Raw genomic sequence first — 16,879 nt, forward strand, 5'->3', positions numbered from 1 at the left:
AATATTTGAATATAGAATCATAATCAATTTTATTATTACTAAAGTATACAATGGGCAAGATCAGAAGTTATTTAAACATAACGTTTTTGTTTGACTTAATTCGAGTATTTCCAAACGATACCGATATATATCGCAAATAATGAAAAATCTTGCGCGGTATCTGTACTCATCTATCGCACATCCCTAATCAATAACGATGAGAGCGTAATTGCTGGCTGGCCAAACCGCGATAGTGTGTCTTTTTTTATTTATTTTCCCGTAAAGATGTATCCGGTTAGCTCTCAAAAGCGATCTTGGACATTTGCCAATGAAACCCAATTGGCGTCATTTCGAGTTGAGCAGAATACCAAATATATAGAACAACATGTGGCCGAAGCTCGGGCCAATAATTGCGAAGTCAATGAATATTTCCTGTCACCGGCGGAGGAACGCCTGTTATTAAAGCGGTATGAGATCCATTTAGCCGACTTTTGTGGCCGCTTCGATCCGCCCATGCCAAAGTGTGTCGTGGGAACGGCATTTCATTATTTCAAGCGCTTTTATTTGAACAACACACCAATGGATTATCATCCAAAAGAGATATTGTAAGGACGCATACTTTGAAATGCTGACAAGTCGTAAAACATTGTTCATCATATTGTCTTTTAATTACAGAGCTACCTGCGTATTTGTGGCCTGCAAAATAGAGGAGTTCAATGTGTCCATTAATCAGTTTGTGAACAATATAAAGGGGGATCGCAATAAAGCCACCGATATAGTCCTCTCAAATGAGCTATTGTTAATAGGACAATTGAACTTTTATTTAACCATACACAATCCATTCCGCCCCATTGAGGGCTTCATAATAGATATTAAAACGCGTAGTAAAATGCAAAATCCGGAACGTTTGCGTCCACATATTGATAGTTTTATTGACGCCACCTTTTATACGGATGCATGTCTGTTGCATACTCCATCACAGATCGGTTTGGCCGCTGTTCTTCACGCGGCAAGCAAAGAGCAGGAGAATCTCGACAGTTATGTCACAGAATTACTCTTTGTGGCGGCCCGAGACAAACTGCCCGCTCTGATAGACGCTGTTCGAAGTGAGTGCACATATATTATAAACAGAGTATTTAACCCATTTGCATTTCCAAAATTTTAGAGATTCGGATTATGGTTAAACAGTATCAGCCACCAGACAGGGATCAAGTCAAAGCTATTGAAAAGAAGCTGGATAGATGTCGCAACCAGGCTAATAATCCCGTTAGTGAATTGTAAGTTTTTGATTTTGAATTTGTTGGTTGTGTTGGTAATGTGTGTGTGTGATTTTCCTTTTATCGTTAACAAGGTATAAGGAACGCCTACGCCGCCTGTATACGGATGAAGATGATATACCCGCCGACGACGCCTCATTTCACATAGCTGATGTGAGCTCGGATACATCGGCTATGAATATAAGTCAATAGAATACGCTTAAAGAAACCCTACCAATTTTTATTACAATGTTTACATTAAAATATAAAAGTCATATCTACAAGTCCAGGAAGATGTTAACTCAAGAAGAAAGGAATCCGGTGGCTAAGATTCGGCCACTGTGAATATCGTATACGTTATTAGGATATTCCGTGATTTGATCACCACTGTGACTACTGACTATCACTACTCGTGTCAGTCACGGCCTTGGAAATATTGCCCATCTCTAGCAACGCTGAGCAGCTGTTCAAAGAAAAACAAACGATTGCAAATATTTTGCACGGTTAAAAAGCAAAAAACAAGGAATCAAGGACCAGAACATGGCCCACTTGTTGGATCTTGACCTGGCTGGCATATTTTTTGGTTTACCTGTTAACTATCTGGCCGCACTGTTCACCCTGGTGCTTTGTGTTTTCAGTGCACTTTATTTTTCCAACATTTTCAAGGACAAAACTGTAAGTCAAATGGCAACGCGCTCCTTTTTCTTGCCCATTAATCTTGCCATTTTGTATATAGGAACTTGAAGACGAAGGTTTGGGCCCAGATGAACTGCCTGATGAGCTGTTAAATAGCCATCGGCACAATCACGTCAACGTTGATGAAGATTACGATGACGACGACGACGATGATGAGGCCTACGAGGAGCAATTTAGTGACAGTGACGTCGCCGAAGATGACGACGATGAGGAGGAGGCAGAGTTGAGTCAATCTGGTCAAGATTATAATCATTTAATGGGTAAAATTAAGGCCAAGCGTTTGCAACACAAATTGGAAAAGAATCTAACACCCAGCCAAATTGAAGAAGAGCGTCGCATTGAACGCGAACAATTGGCCGCAATATTTGAATTGTTACGCAAACAAGAACAGGAATTAAATTTAAAGGATCGTATCAGTGATCATGATCTCAAGGAGCAAGTGCGGCTGTATCGTTGACCATCGTCCAGCCAGCCAAAAGACAAAGACAAATTTTAGTTTGAGGAGGAATTAGCCGCTTCCAAAGTCTCCACCAGAATGTGTAGTCATTAAATTCCAGTTGAATTTTGTTCTCCATTAGACTATATAGAAAAATCGATTCTATACATACTTCAAGGTACGTAACATCTATGTATATGGATAGTTATCCCATTTCCGTAAGAACAATTTGAGATATTTTAAGGTTTTTTGTGATAATATTATTTAGACTCACTCAATTTAATAATATAAATTCAAAACAAAAGGTACTTAACACAATGAAGCTTCCATAATTGTAGACATTGTTTTTACAACATCCATATTAGTTTAAAGTTTCCTAATTTTGTGTTAAAAATATGCTTGATAATCAAAATGAATATATTCCATTAATGAATCCAGAATGTTGCTGTCCAAAAACCAAAAACGCGATTAATTAAAGCTGTAATCTTAATATAAATTTGGCAGAAGGCAATATCAAATGTCTGCCATCCCACTTGCTTTCGTGTGGATATCAAAAACACAAACGCCAAAAAAAAAAAAAAAATCCAAGTACAGATAACGATCGCATTAATTCTTTAATTTTAGATGAAGAACATACATAAAATAATGATTAGAGATTTTAATCTCTTTTTAATGTACTTAAATAAAGAGTATCTTAATATATTTATCGTTCGCGGTACAGGGAAAAGCGGAATAACTTCAAAGTATTATATTATATTTTAAAGCAAATGTGTTAATTCTCAATGTAGCCGAAATATGTGTGTATATATAGAAATATATTCAAATAATTGTTGTCTTGTTGAAATTTCAAATATTTAATATTTCAAGAAAAGTTATAGCATAGTTTTAGGCGACAGCCGAGATAAAGATCTTGCTAATGACTATATTGTAAATCTTGTTCTACAATTTAGTGAATCACTTCGAGGTAGATAATCGTAAATATATTTCATTTATTAAATGAAGTCATTTATCTTGATTACTTCGCTTAATAATATTATCATAACTTTTAATTTTTCACCGATTATAATTCGATATATTGGATAAAACTGATTATGTGTGTGTGAGAGAGAGAGGTGCAGAAAACCGAACTATATTTAAACCTATGTATGTATGTATATACGACGGAGTATTCCTTCTGGCACGATTTGTCAACGGCTTTACAGCTGTTGGCCGTTTTGGGACGCACGTGTTATGAATTTTAAAGTAGTTTATTGCCAGTGCTCCTTCCCCAGCATCAACTGTTTTGTTAAAATTGAATTAATTTTTCGCGATTCCCCACCATCTTTCTGAGTGTGTCTTTTGTTTTTCGCCTTCTTCGTTTTTGTGCGTTTTCGGCCACGAAATTGGGTCAAATGGAGTGTTGTATGCCGGGTTTTAGGTGGGCAATGCAACAAGTCGATTCGATTGATACGCTTTCGATATTTAGGCTCTCTTGTCCGTCGCTACCAACTGTATGGGTAAGTGAATGTATCCTTTTCTTGCGTGTGAGATGTACTTTGTATGCAGAAGCTGCCGTCGATGGCAATAAAATTGCAATTAATTTTTATTGACAACTCTGAACTCTTGTAACAACGATTTGTTGATCTTTTACTCTTGCTGCGATTTCACCGTCTGGCCAACGAGTGTGAAGCGAGCGATGCAATGCGCTGTGATTCTTGCTATATGTTTTGGTACCGGTTGAGATAAAAAAAAAACAAAAGCACAAAAAAAAAACAAAACCCCTTACAGAGGAAAGCGTATATCAACGTATCAGGGGCTAAATGAGATTTCGATTGGAGGAAAATTACTAGAATACATTTACCTTACCTTATGTTCTCGAGAAATGACGGATAAAGATACTTTATCTAACATTGATTGATATTGATATCAGCATTGATTTAACAAGGATTTGATCAACATTTCAAGAAATTTATCAAGGGACTCATCAAAGAACCTATCAAGAAACTCAACACGGAATCTATCAAGCAATCCGAACAAATATTGTCATAAATAATCAAGAAATTCTTCGATAAATTCATTATATAAATCATTAGGTAATATAGCAAGGATTTCATTAAGGAAATGCCTAAGAAATTCATCAAAAAAATCAAGAGAACTTTTTGTAAGAAGTCCTAAGAGACTTAATCAAAAAATTCCTCACCAGAATCATCAAGCATCAAGATGTATTTTGTTTAAGAATATTATGAAAACTTTTTTGAAGATAACTTTCTAAAATTTTTTTCTTCTACCCCCCACCCACCGCTTGAAATGCTCTAAATTTCATTTTAAATATGTTTTTTATCCGATTTAATATTTGCATTCCATTCCAATGTAGGCAAAAATTTGATCCGACAGCCTCTGCCATCAAAATTCAATGCTACTTTAACATGAGCTCAACTTGAAGATTGGTTTTGCCCCCCTTTTTCGGTTTTGTTTTGCTTTTGCATTTGATTCGACTTGTTTTTGGGCCAATTCCCTCTTATGACTCAGTTTGAAACTTATGCGCGTGCGTCTTCCCAGCCAGCCCCAGCCCCAACCCCAGCAGCAGCCACAGCCTCCAGACAACTGACAACAGCAGCAACAACAAAAACAACAACAACAGAGATGGATTGCCGTCGGTAAGACAGTCAGACGATGGGATGACAGTTGAGTTTCTAGTTACAATTCGAAAATGGGAAGGAATCGTACTTAAAATTCAATTGAATGTTGAATTATTGCATTGAATTTCATTGTTTGTAAATGCTACGCCTGCTTTTGTTGTTATAGTAAACTGATTTCTTTTTTTGGGGGGGCCATAGATTTATTTATATTTTTCATTTTATTGAATGCTTCAAGTTCAACAGTCGTAAATCGTAAAACCAAAAAGAAAATAAAAAATACACACCACCAACAACAAAGATTAAACTCTCAATACACCAAAAGAAAATAAATTTCTTTAGTTTTGAAAATTGATTCAGAACATATTCAGCGTATCTTTAGCTCATGTTTGATGGAACAACCTCTAAAATCATATAATAAAATCAAATAAAATCATATAATAATAAAAAGACAATTTCCAGTATTTTAGCAACAATTTCAACAGAATCACCAAATTACAATTCAATAGTATTTGATTTTTTTCTCCAAGTGCATTTCTTTGTAAAATGTTGTCACAGCGGCATTTTGGGTGGTCCTTCTGATGTAGACTAGAATTTAGATCGACGGCATTTGAAAGTTAAGTAGATATATGTATGTATGTACATACGTACATACATATGTCTGTGGCTTACAATAATCCCATTTCCGTAGTCAACAACAATCGTTTGCCATCCATTGCATTCGTTTGAATCTCATTCGATCTGCTGCCTGTGATCATTATCAGCGACACCAATAAAAATCATTGCGAAAGTATCTGCAACAAGCATCTAACTAACTAAGTACACAACGAGACACTTGTCGCAAGGTGGGGGCAAACCTCCTCAGGCTTCTATAGACTTCTTAAGCCGCTTGGTTCCCTGCCACTTGCCAACGTTCCCCTTACGGCTCTTGGCCATGCGCATAAATGCATTTTAAAAGGCATTACACTCTGAGTGGATTTATTTGTTTAAAGTATTATGTGCAGGTGAGTTTTTCTGTGTGTGTGTGTGTGTGTGCGCATGATTGAATTTAAACAACCATTTGGTATCTCACTTTGTTTTACCTTACTCTCAGGGGGCGTGTTTCACACAAACACACACACACACACACAGCGGCATAGAAACAACACATAAAAGTACATATTAATAGATGTGTAAATTGTTTTCAAGAAGAGCCAATCGCAAGGCATATCTATCTCTAAGTATGTGTATAGTTATATCTTTATACTTACATATGTATATACATAGTTTGATGAGAGCGAGGGAGAGAGATAGAGAAAGGTAGACAGACCTGGATTAACTTGTTTAGTCTTAAAACAGTTTGTTAGTTAAATGTACAAATTTAAATATAATTAGCTAATTTTGTCTATATTTAAATTCCTTTGAATGTCTTGGCGACTTGTATCTGGCGCCACAATTTGACAGTAAATTGAGTTTAACAACTAATTTATATGTTTTTTTTTTTTGTTCTTACTTTTGAAGGCACATTTCTATAACCTAGCCTTAAGAGTTCCAAGTTTTTGAGTATTTAAACAGAATATTGATCAAAAGATTTGAATAAATAAATAGCCTTAGCCTACTACTTTCACTTAACTTACTTTCTAGTATTGTCTTCTTAAGATCGGGTAATTGTCTAGCTATTTTCAACAATTTACATCTGAAAGAGGTCCAAAAAAATAAGCTTTTCCAGTAAAGTGGCAAGCCAGGACCTATTAAGATGGGTTAATGGTAGTTTTCAGGATAATGTGGGTCTTGGAAATTTCATATATTTCAAGAATTTAAATTTTCAATAATCTGTGTTCTTTTGATCTATTAAGTAGCAAATCTACATTAGAAATATGAATTCTTTGAAGGTAGTGAACTTTTAGTTAAAACCAACTCTTGAATAAATAGTGATTTGATCTGAAAATGTCGCTGGGAGGGGGAAAGCAACTGTCTGATCAGCGATGAAATACATTTCAATTGCAGTTCGTTTCCTAAGTCATTTGTTTTCAGCCAAGTTCGATGATGACAGCTGTCATAATTACATTTATGTAGTCAATATCTGAGGTAGGCTCTGACATTTGCGATATATGTCAAGCAACTTATATAATGAATAAGGCATGTTGCATGTGTCTTTCAAGGATCTCCTTGATGGATATACACATAAACATATACACACACACAGACACACACACATAGACACAATCGATTGGGTGACAGTTGAATTCGATTGAAAATATATTGAACAAATTTTTTTCTCTGCTGTAGATGGTCATGTAAAAAGACACGCAGAGGTTGAGGAGAAAAGAGTCAGTGGATAAGGGAGATTGAGAGGGGGGTGGGCTTGGAGAGGAGAGAAAGGTAACGTTTGGTCATGTGTCAATTCAATGAAGCTTTTTATGTCACCAAAGCAAGTTTCCAAAGAGCTAGATTTCAACGGAATGACCATAAAAGTCGTTTAAAAAAGGATCCCAAATGTTTCAATTTGTGTGAACTTCTTGTTTTTTTTTATTATTATTTTCTTTTCTTTTTCTCATTTATCGTATGAATACTATATAGTGTATATGTATATAAATTTGTATTTAAAAAAAAAAAATCATAATAAATTAATTAAAATTAAGTAAACAAACAGAAAATCAATACGCAAACAACATATCTATTAACTACAAACTATACATATACATATATATACATACATACACATATAGAAATATATATATATAGGTATAGAATACATCAAACGACAGTCGCTTTGTAAATTTGGCTAAGACTTATATTTATTCATTACTTATATGGTGAGTGTATTCATTTATATTCATTCAATTTGTTTTTTTTTTTTTTTTTACTTCTTGTTTTTCTTTAAATGTAATTGAGCTACATGAAAAAAAAAAGTTGTTGATTCTTTTTGTACATCATTTTTACTGGCACCGAAATCTGTTGCTGTTGTTCTGATTTTATAATAAGGCTAGGGCCAAGTTCTTGAGCCAAGTGGGTTAAATTTTCGGGAAATTAATATGGATCAAATCTCGAGTCATTAGTTAAACCCTGGTATTCCGACTAAAGCTTTTATTATTATATGCAAATGGAAACCTTTTGGGTTGGAAATTCTTTAAAGACTATAGAAGTTTAAAAAGTTTAACAAATTCAGATTGGAATCTTGCTTAAAATTGTTTTTCTATGCTCATTGAACTGTTTTGGCCTGACCTTATCAATGATAATCTCTATTATACTAACCTAAAATATTCGAAATTGTTGTTGTTGTTGTTGTTGGCACTATAAATCGAATTCTCAGGCAATCACGATGAAGATTTCTTAATATTTCAGCTTCTGTTACTGTGTCTGCTAGGCCTGTTGTTAACCATAAGAGATCAGCCTGTAAGTGTCTGTGATCTCACTAGGGTTAGATCGAGAGGCGTTGGCTTTCGTTCAAAATTGAGAGATTCACCAAGACAATGGCTCGAAACAGAGGCAGGTGGTTCGCTTAGGGTGGGACTACTATTTGAGGCATTCCCCAAATGAGCGGGACTGGCCTCATCTGTTCGATTTGATCTCAGCGAGAGATCAATGGGCTGTTCATCCAGTTCGGGACTACTCAGTTCGGTCTTGAATAAGGGCAGGGGTGGCACACGAACACCAACACCAGCGGCCAATAGAACCGGTGGCAACGTGAATGGTGCAAACGAGCTGTACAATGGTTCCGAATGACTACGAAAGATCTCCAGCAATTCCTGATGACGCCGCTGCTGTTGGACCAAATCTTCGCCAGGCTCGGAACTGGTTGGAAAACTATTCGAGCAGCCCTGTCGCAGGGCTTTGCGCAATGTTGTTGTTGTTGCGCTCAGAACACTTGTGGCCCCATCATCGGTGGGATCACCGGCAGATGAGGCACCCGAATCACTGGGTGTATTACTGAGGCGGGACTCGACTTTTAGTTGCTGTCGCTGCTGATACTTGGCAGCCTGCAGAAATCCAGGCAAATTGGCTGTCGAGGCACTCGGTGAGGCTCGTGCCTCTTGTATGGGTGCACTCTGCAGTGAACAAGCCGTTGTGGCCGATTTAATGCAGGGATTTGTCTTATCCTGGTATGTTTGTCGTGCCTGATTACTAGCCTGCTGCAGGCGAGCCAATTGCTCTAGATTCGCATTACTTATGGCATTAGATCCAGCTGTTCCACCAACTAGAGATCCTCCTCCACCTCCGCCTCCTCCACCGGCAATGCCAGCATTTGGTCCCGTGCTTTCCTGTAGTAGACAGTGGATTTTAAACCAATTGGAACGTCGACCATAGCGTGAGCCACTTTTGGACATGCCCACTAGGAGACATTTACGCAGACGACATGCCTTGCAGGCAGTGCGATTCTTCTTATTGATCACACAGTCGCCGTTATGCTTACAGCCGGCAATGGCGGCAATATTGTTGTAAGTACGTCCAAAGAAAGACTGCAAAGAGAAGAGATAGAAGATTTCCATGTTAGATTTCATTTGTAAGTAATATGTATATTTATTTCTTCGTGCATTAGTAATCGAACAAAACGCATTAATCTTTCATTTCGTAAGCTTCAAGTTCATTTTTACTCTTCATTTACTTGTAATTCTCAACTAGTTTTAGAGTTCACCTTATTCATCATCCACATAGTTCTAGTTCCCAATATTGATCTCCAGTTAACTTGAAACAAATTTCTAATTTAACTTTCTCATTGTCTTTCTATTATCGTTGTAATCAGCTAAGCTATTGTCTTCTTAAGTTCAACTAACTTTGTTTTTAGCTTGCTAAATAAGGATATCTGCTTTGGATATACACATGTATGTATGTAGGTCATAATTCGAAGGAAGAAAGATGAGCGAGGGTCAGTCAATTCACTTTGAACTTCAATAGATGCCATGGCGTCAGGTGATCAGCCATTGTAACTAAACTAATAACCCACCTATGAGCCTCAAGACTCAATTGTTCTCGCCATACCTGGTGGCACCTGTCATTAACATTCACCTAAAGACAAGTGGCATAATTTCTCCATTCACAACGCTTCAATTACAAAATGTGCGTTAATAATTTTGCCAAATTGTAGACCCGAGAAGAGGAATAGGAGGCTCGAGGGATCGAATCGGATTGCTTTGGATTGGATTGTGAAGCCAGTGTGTTTCACACTCTTTGTCTTCTGATTTCTGTAATTTCAGCCAACTCATGCTCTAGACTCGACGCGACTTTCCTGCTTTGATTTTGTTTTTGATTTTGAAGTTCAACTTTCAGTTAACTTTGATGCCTTTTCCACCATTTCAGCTGACTCATCTAATATGCATGTAATTTTTATTTGATTGACTGCAGTTTACAATTGTGAGGCTTACAGCTCATATATATGTATAAATATATATATGTATATATACCTACATATATATGTATATATCGCATGTGATCTAAATTTTGCAGATATTTTCCCATGCCATTTGAAGGTTGGCTTCCTATTGTACTCCAGTGTGCACATGTATCTACTTAAAGTCAATTAAAAATCGATTAATTTACCGAATTGAATTTTAATTATAGCAATAATGTTTCTTCCATTTTCTGTTTTTTCAGTTTTGTTATTGAAAAGTAAAAGCACAAAAACATTGAGACCATTTTTTGTCTGCTTTATTGTTTGTTTTTTCTTTTTTGCACAGCTCAAAAGAGTTTACATATGTAGGAACATTATGAGGTCTATTAGTATTGAGATATTTACCTTACATCCCTCACAGGTGAATGCTCCAAAATGAAAACCAGCCGCCGGTTCGCCACACACTTTGCACAGCTGGTTCATCTATAAAAATTCAAGAAAATATTTAAATTAGATAAGCTTAGATTTGAATTAGATTAGAATTGACTTGGTTTAAGTGCAACTCAAATTCATTGTTAAAATTGCTGAACTAAGAGAGGCATTGCAAGACAGGACATTGGTCAATTGTAACCGAGGATCAAGAGGTTGGACATATTTAGTTTTCTATAGATAATTTGGTTCTCTTAAGTCTGAGGAAAACCCCCCTAGATAATACATACATATATAATGGGTACATATAGAGGAACTGTAGATTCTCAACTGTTGGAACCGACTGACCTCCTTTAGTTAGTGCATACTTTTCTATTGGTTGGTATATAGATAGATATGTGTGTATGTATATGTATAATGATGGCATATTCATAAAAAAACCATTTGCTTGTCCCTTATCTAAAGACTCGTTAAACTCTTCACGATTGTCCTTGTTATTGATGCAACTATTTCTGGGGTTTGTTTTTCTGTTGTTGTTGCTAGTTGCTGACTCTCTCAGCTGTGTGATCACATCAAGAAGGGGCCTTGGTCGCAGCATCCACAACGGCAAACATGAGGCATAACCGATGACCCACTGCGTTTCTCTTTAGTTTTTTTTTTTGGTTTTGGTTTTCTTCTGCCTACAGGTCGTGGTTAGAAATTGAGGTATGCAACGACCGGTTTGGGTTTGCACCATCCAAACTGAATGCAAGAGTCTCGCCGATTCTGCTCCCCCGACCTGCCCGTGTCCCCCGCCAGATCACTCTCTGTAGGATGGGTCGCATTCACACATTTAATGTATGTGTAGTTACTTGTTTTGCGTGATCATAAAAGCTAAGGTCAAACAGCAGAAGGCAAAACAAAAAATAAATAAGTAAATAAATAAAAAAAAAGAAAAGTTTTTTTTTTTCGTACAAGAAAAATTACAAAAATTTTGCGTCAAATATTTGATGAGCGTGCAAATGTCTTCTTTTTTTTTTTTTGTTTTAGAGAGTTATCAATTTAGTTATGCTTAGCTAACCCATAAACATTGTAAATTCCTTGGCAAAAGATTGTCATAAAATGGGTAAATTTATAAGAAAACCCCGACTAGTAAGGGAATCAAATTTTTCTACACACTTCAGGGGAAATCTCAATAAAAACAAGTGAGAAATTGGAAAACTTAAACCTCATTAGCTTCATTGGAGAAATTACTTTCGGGGAAGTTTTTCAAATGAGTCAACTCTGCTAATAATAGAGTATTCAGTAAGAATCTCTATAAGATCTTCAACTCAATTACATTACATTGATTCTTGCTATACAAGCAATAACAAGAGAAGGTTTTGTCACTTCTTAGGGAAAATGAAATGGATATTTATATTGCTTTTGCAGCCCTGTTTATAACGAGACGAATAAACTTATTCTAGATTGTCTAACTAAGAGTCTTTACCAAGTTCATTTTCCATGTGAATGTTCACATCTTGACATTGTCTGGATGAAAGAGAGTTGGATGTGGCGAGTGAGCGAGGGGTGGGAGTGAGGGGTTCCAAATAAAAACTACAGTTTGGCACTCGGCTCAGCAGGTGGTGGTGGTTGGCTGCCACATGGTTGGACCGTGATGTCGCTCCTGTGATAATGGTCACCAGGCATCAGGCATCGCAAGCCATGGGGTAACCAGGGCCCAGACAGTCTATGCCTGATGCTGGCCAAAAACTATTTTGCATACAAAAAGCGCGCTAATGGACAACAAAGGTGACAGCAAGAGCCTTGCTAAATTGGCTAACATTAAATTTGCACCTTCACACAGCGAGAACGAGAACGAGAGGGAGAGAGAGAGAGAGAGAGAGCCGTGACAATTTTAGGCACAGCGGTAAGCTTTTCCAGAAAATCTCCAAAGACGACCTCAAATTGTCTTAATCTTGATTTAGCCACAGCCGCAGTACGGCAAGCTGGGAAAATCAAACGGCTAACTAAATGGTTAGAAAGGTTACACGCTAACAAAATCAAACAAATTTTTTGTTTCCTTTTTGCTGCTCCATTATAAACAATTTGATCAATGTGCCATCACCCCAAATATAAGTATATGAGCTAAAAAAAAGAAACAATTGCATTTAATTAGCTGAGCTCAAAGATTACTTCTACACAATGCATTTCACGATTTCAATTTCAAGTTTGGTTTTTGGGGGATTGGCCTCCAAGCCCCGCTCACCGGGCCTCGCCCCCAAACCTGGCAAGCATTGCTAATAGTTGGACAAATCTTTCTCGTTTGTGACTGGAGCAATATCTTATAGCAATTCCGGTTTTCAAAGCGGCCTTGGTACTTAATGTGATAATGCCATAAGGATAAGATCGCCAACTTTATCGCTCAGGCGTGCAAAATGTTCATGAAGCAAACAAAAAACGAAAAAAACCGAAATCCCACAAAAAAATGGATATATTGACTTTCGCCAGATAAAATTTTGACTAATTTAGACTTTCTGCTCGGCCAAAGTGAACAAAAACAAGATGTTACTGCCCCCTGAGCGAACATTTTAATTGACTTTAGTTAATTGCGTTATCTTTTAATCACGAAATATAAAAAAAAATCTAATGCCAATTCACAGATCTTCTTGATCAGCAAGGGCAAAGGCAAACTAACAATTCAATCAACCAAAAAGGTCAAGCCTCTCAAGAGAAACAGTTACATATGTATTTTAAGGCCTTCTTTTTATGGTCGCTCATAATTGAAAATATGTTTAAGCCTTTCAAGTAGCTCTTTAAAAACATGTATATATATAATTATATGCTTACAATGGTTAAATGGCATAAGTACTGCTACAAGTAGTGATTTATGTGGAGCTAGTAATAATGCAGGACATGAAAAGACCGTTAAAGTGTCATTACATATTCAGGGCAAAGATCAAATGGCTTTAAGGACTCATCTTAGTATACACTGTGTAAAAGTTTCACTTATTTTAATTGAGTAAGTTCATGTTATGTGTCATATTCTATTAATAGGATATATTTTCGAAATTTCCCTGCCTTCTTATATATCTAATCTCCTAGTTAATAACTATATTTAAAAGTCTGAGGGTCTCTAACTCTGGAAAATTTGGAACTGTATTACAAAACAGTTTAAAGAACATTGTATTTAATAGGGTAATAAAGGTCATGAAATATTCATAATTATAATTAAGCGAATTTTATCATTCCTTAAAATAACTAATTGAAATTGCAGGTAAAAAATTAAGTCAAGGTTTTATTGCCAGTTTAAGTTTAAGTCAAGTGTTCTAATAGAATTGTCTCTATGGGATAAATGTTTCTGTACAAGATTGATTGATTTAGAGATATAAAGTAGGTTTACTAGGTACTCGGTATTCAATATAGGAAAATTCTTTCTATTATTCTCTATGAAGTTTTAGGATGGACAAATTTGTGTCCTATTCGACTTGAAAGCGTATTTGAGCTAGTAAAACAACTTTCGTAGCTTTGACTAAATAATCTACAAATCTAAAATTGAAGATTGAACTAATCTAATTGAGGGGATCTACAAGGATTTATGGGCATTTGGGCAGCAATTGAATTTCAACTTGAGGGCCAACCAGGCGAATCGTATGTTCTGCTTAACAATAAGAACCAGATCAGTTGAAAGTGTTCAACAAGCTCATCAAGTTGCTGTTGACAGACAAAAAGGAGAACAAAAAAAAAAAAAAAAAAAACCAAAAAAAAAAAGAAGGAAAGCAAAGCATAGCAAAGGCAAAGAGACACATATAAATATGTAGGTATAAAGGATTTGCCGGGCAATAAGAATAATAAACAAAAATGTGTCCTTTAAAGCAAACAAAATGCTGTACAATACAAATCAGATAAAAAGGCAAATAAAAAAGGTGTTCAAACAAGCAAACCACGATTGTTAAAAATATTTTGAAGCAGATACAAAATAGAACAAGATAGGAGGTATCCTCATCCTCATCACCATCAAGATCATCAAGATCGAGATCAAGATTGGGATGCAAGGCAACCCTCTCTCTCCCATCTTCCTCTCCCTCTCTTTCTTGTGCTGGAGTACAAATACAATTGCCCATAATATGCTTTATTATTAGCCTTCAGCCTTTTATATATTTGTATGTATATGTATTTATATATTTGTATGTGTATGTATGTATATAAGAATGTCTATATGCAAATCCACTCAGCAGAGTCACACGCTCTAGTTTGAATTGTTCGTTTCCTGGAGACATCGAATGGGTCCTTAGCCCTTTTCTGCTTGATTGCCAGCAGCAGTCAGACAATTAAATGTTTGAATATCTTTAACAATTTTTTTTTTGTTCCTGTCATTTTGTACTCTTCTTTTGCATTATTATTATTTTTTTCTTTTTGCTTCGCTGCTGCTACTTTTTTTGATCATTTTTTTTTGTGATGTGCTTCGTTTTTCGTACCCCTATTGTAATAATTTCTTGACACTTATCGCACAAAAGGCAATAACATTATTAATGAGCATGTCAATGAGTCTCCTTTTGTTCTTTAAATGTTGCTAAATCCTTGTAGGTTTTTTTGGGTATGCCAGTGTGTGTGTGTGTGTGTGTGCGCTTTTTGAAGTAGGCTAAGCCAAAATGGTAGTCACAATGGGGATTATAATCTATTTGAGGTTAGTTAAGGTAATACGATATATTTTGGCATAATTGATTTCTAATCAAAATGAATCAATTATTTTTCCAATTACAAAGATTTTCAAGGCAATTCTTATTACATTTATTAAATATTAGTTGGTTCATAAAGCATTTTCTAAGCATTCTACATAGTTAATCACATTTGTGGATTTTTCAAATTAACGCTGCCCTTTAAATGTTTATTCTTCTTTATTCTTTCTTATATAATATTTATTGATATTCCTTAGGAAATTTTCAATTTTCTGCAAATTTCTTTATTAATTTTACTTTGCTTAAAGTTTTATAATTTTCACTAGGAAATCACAAATTTCCATTGAGTAACCTTTTATCTCTTGAATCAAGGGTTTAATCAAAGATTGGTCTAATATTTAAGTGATTAAATCTCAAATCATTTTATGTTATTTAGTTTTGACTTGCAATTGAATTGAGTCATTTGAATATTGTTATCATTTATTAAAAGATCAGTGGCTAATTAGCATAAAATATATTGAAAGTACTTCTCGTTATTTCCTTGAAATTGAATTATTCAAGTCATAAATTATGGAGTCAAATGTCAAGATGCTGTTTTCTACAAATTATGGCAATGTGCAAATGCAATTCAAAAAATAATAAAAAAAACTATTTGATCATCATTATACCTTTTCACAATTTTATAGTTCCGAAGCGGCATACAAAGTAGAGTTTCCTTAGAAATTCACAAGGTTTATATATTTTTAGTATGTAGTTTTGTTTCACTCTTTGAGCACTCAAACACTTTGAACTTCAAACACTTGAGATTTTTGAATTTCATACGGTTATATGTATATATATTCTTGTATTGTAATAATCAGATGACACTAAAAATCCCGTCGGCTATATGCTTGTTTCTTTCAATTCAAACACATAAACAAAAAAGTAAAACAAAAATCACGTGGCGTTCGTAATGACGAGATAAACAACTTGACTTCGGGATCAATTTAAGTCTCGTGACTCGCAGAAAAAAAACCAAAACAAAACACACACAGACGCAATTCTTTTGGGTAAAACTGAGCCTGAGCCTGCCGATGCTGTGCCGCGTAGCGTCCATCCGAGACTAAATCGTCGTCATCAGTGTTCTGAGCGCCAAACGAACTGAGGAGACGACCGAGACGACTTTGAAGATCATCCAACAGCAACCAACAACCAGCAGCAGCCTAGCGAAGCGCGCGCACGCGTCTTGCAATTGTCTCCCATGTGTGTGCATGCCATTGTGTGTGTGTGTATGTGTGAGTGTGTGTGCATGCTTAACTGTTAATCAGTGGCAGCCACAGGAATTCCTGTTTTCAAACAGCTGCTGCTACTGCTACTGCTGCTGCTGCTGTTTATGCTCTGTAAAGTTGGGGGCAGTTAAGCTCTGTTAACTGATTTCATACACTGCAAGAAAAGGTTTAAGATTTGAGTATAGTAGTCCTACAGGCTTTGATTCCAACACCGATCTCTTCTTTGTCTTCAAAGTTGTAGCACTTTTTTAATGA

The 16,879-nt window shown here is 35.9% G+C and overlaps 3 protein-coding genes across 3 annotated transcripts; 2 read left to right on the forward strand and 1 right to left on the reverse strand.

Moving 5' to 3' along the window:
* The first annotated feature begins 184 nt into the window (after positions 1-184).
* CycH (cyclin H) lies at positions 185-1,519 on the forward strand. The gene is made up of 4 exons (XM_068285844.1): positions 185-584; positions 655-1,085; positions 1,145-1,256; positions 1,331-1,519. The coding sequence occupies exons 1-4, from the start codon at positions 265-267 to the stop codon at positions 1,446-1,448; spliced, it is 981 nt and encodes a 326-aa protein (XP_068141945.1). The 5' UTR covers positions 185-264; the 3' UTR covers positions 1,449-1,519.
* Positions 1,520-1,551: 32 nt separating this feature from the next.
* On the forward strand, positions 1,552-3,211 carry LOC137573801 (matrix-remodeling-associated protein 7). Its single transcript, XM_068285845.1, has 2 exons — positions 1,552-1,910; positions 1,972-3,211. Exons 1-2 carry the CDS (start codon positions 1,776-1,778, stop codon positions 2,386-2,388), a joined length of 552 nt encoding a protein of 183 aa, XP_068141946.1. The 5' UTR covers positions 1,552-1,775; the 3' UTR covers positions 2,389-3,211.
* A 4,973-nt stretch (positions 3,212-8,184) lies between these two features.
* On the reverse strand, positions 8,185-16,150 carry eg (eagle). The gene is made up of 3 exons (XM_068286267.1): positions 16,025-16,150; positions 10,696-10,773; positions 8,185-9,421 (listed from the first exon to the last, which is right to left on the reverse strand). Exons 2-3 carry the CDS (start codon positions 10,771-10,773, stop codon positions 8,351-8,353), a joined length of 1,149 nt encoding a protein of 382 aa, XP_068142368.1. The 5' UTR covers positions 16,025-16,150; the 3' UTR covers positions 8,185-8,350.
* Positions 16,151-16,879: the final 729 nt, after the last annotated feature.

Source organism: Drosophila tropicalis, unplaced genomic scaffold (genome assembly GCF_018151085.1).
Source record: "Drosophila tropicalis isolate 14030-0801.00 unplaced genomic scaffold, ASM1815108v1 contig_443, whole genome shotgun sequence".
Classification (NCBI taxonomy): Eukaryota; Metazoa; Arthropoda; class Insecta; order Diptera; family Drosophilidae; genus Drosophila; species Drosophila tropicalis.

Coding starts and splice junctions, on each gene's coding strand:
- eg (XM_068286267.1), bottom strand. CDS start 10,773: ATGAACCAGCTGTGCAAAGTGTGTGGCGAACCGGCGGCTGGTTTTCAT. Junction 9,422..10,695: donor TCACCTGTGAGGGATGTAAG/GTAAATATCTCA, acceptor TTCTCTTTGCAG/TCTTTCTTTGGACGTACTTA.
- LOC137573801 (XM_068285845.1), top strand. CDS start 1,776: ATGGCCCACTTGTTGGATCTTGACCTGGCTGGCATATTTTTTGGTTTA. Junction 1,911..1,971: donor ACATTTTCAAGGACAAAACT/GTAAGTCAAATG, acceptor TTTTGTATATAG/GAACTTGAAGACGAAGGTTT.
- CycH (XM_068285844.1), top strand. CDS start 265: ATGTATCCGGTTAGCTCTCAAAAGCGATCTTGGACATTTGCCAATGAA. Junction 585..654: donor TATCATCCAAAAGAGATATT/GTAAGGACGCAT, acceptor TTTTAATTACAG/AGCTACCTGCGTATTTGTGG. Junction 1,257..1,330: donor AATAATCCCGTTAGTGAATT/GTAAGTTTTTGA, acceptor ATCGTTAACAAG/GTATAAGGAACGCCTACGCC.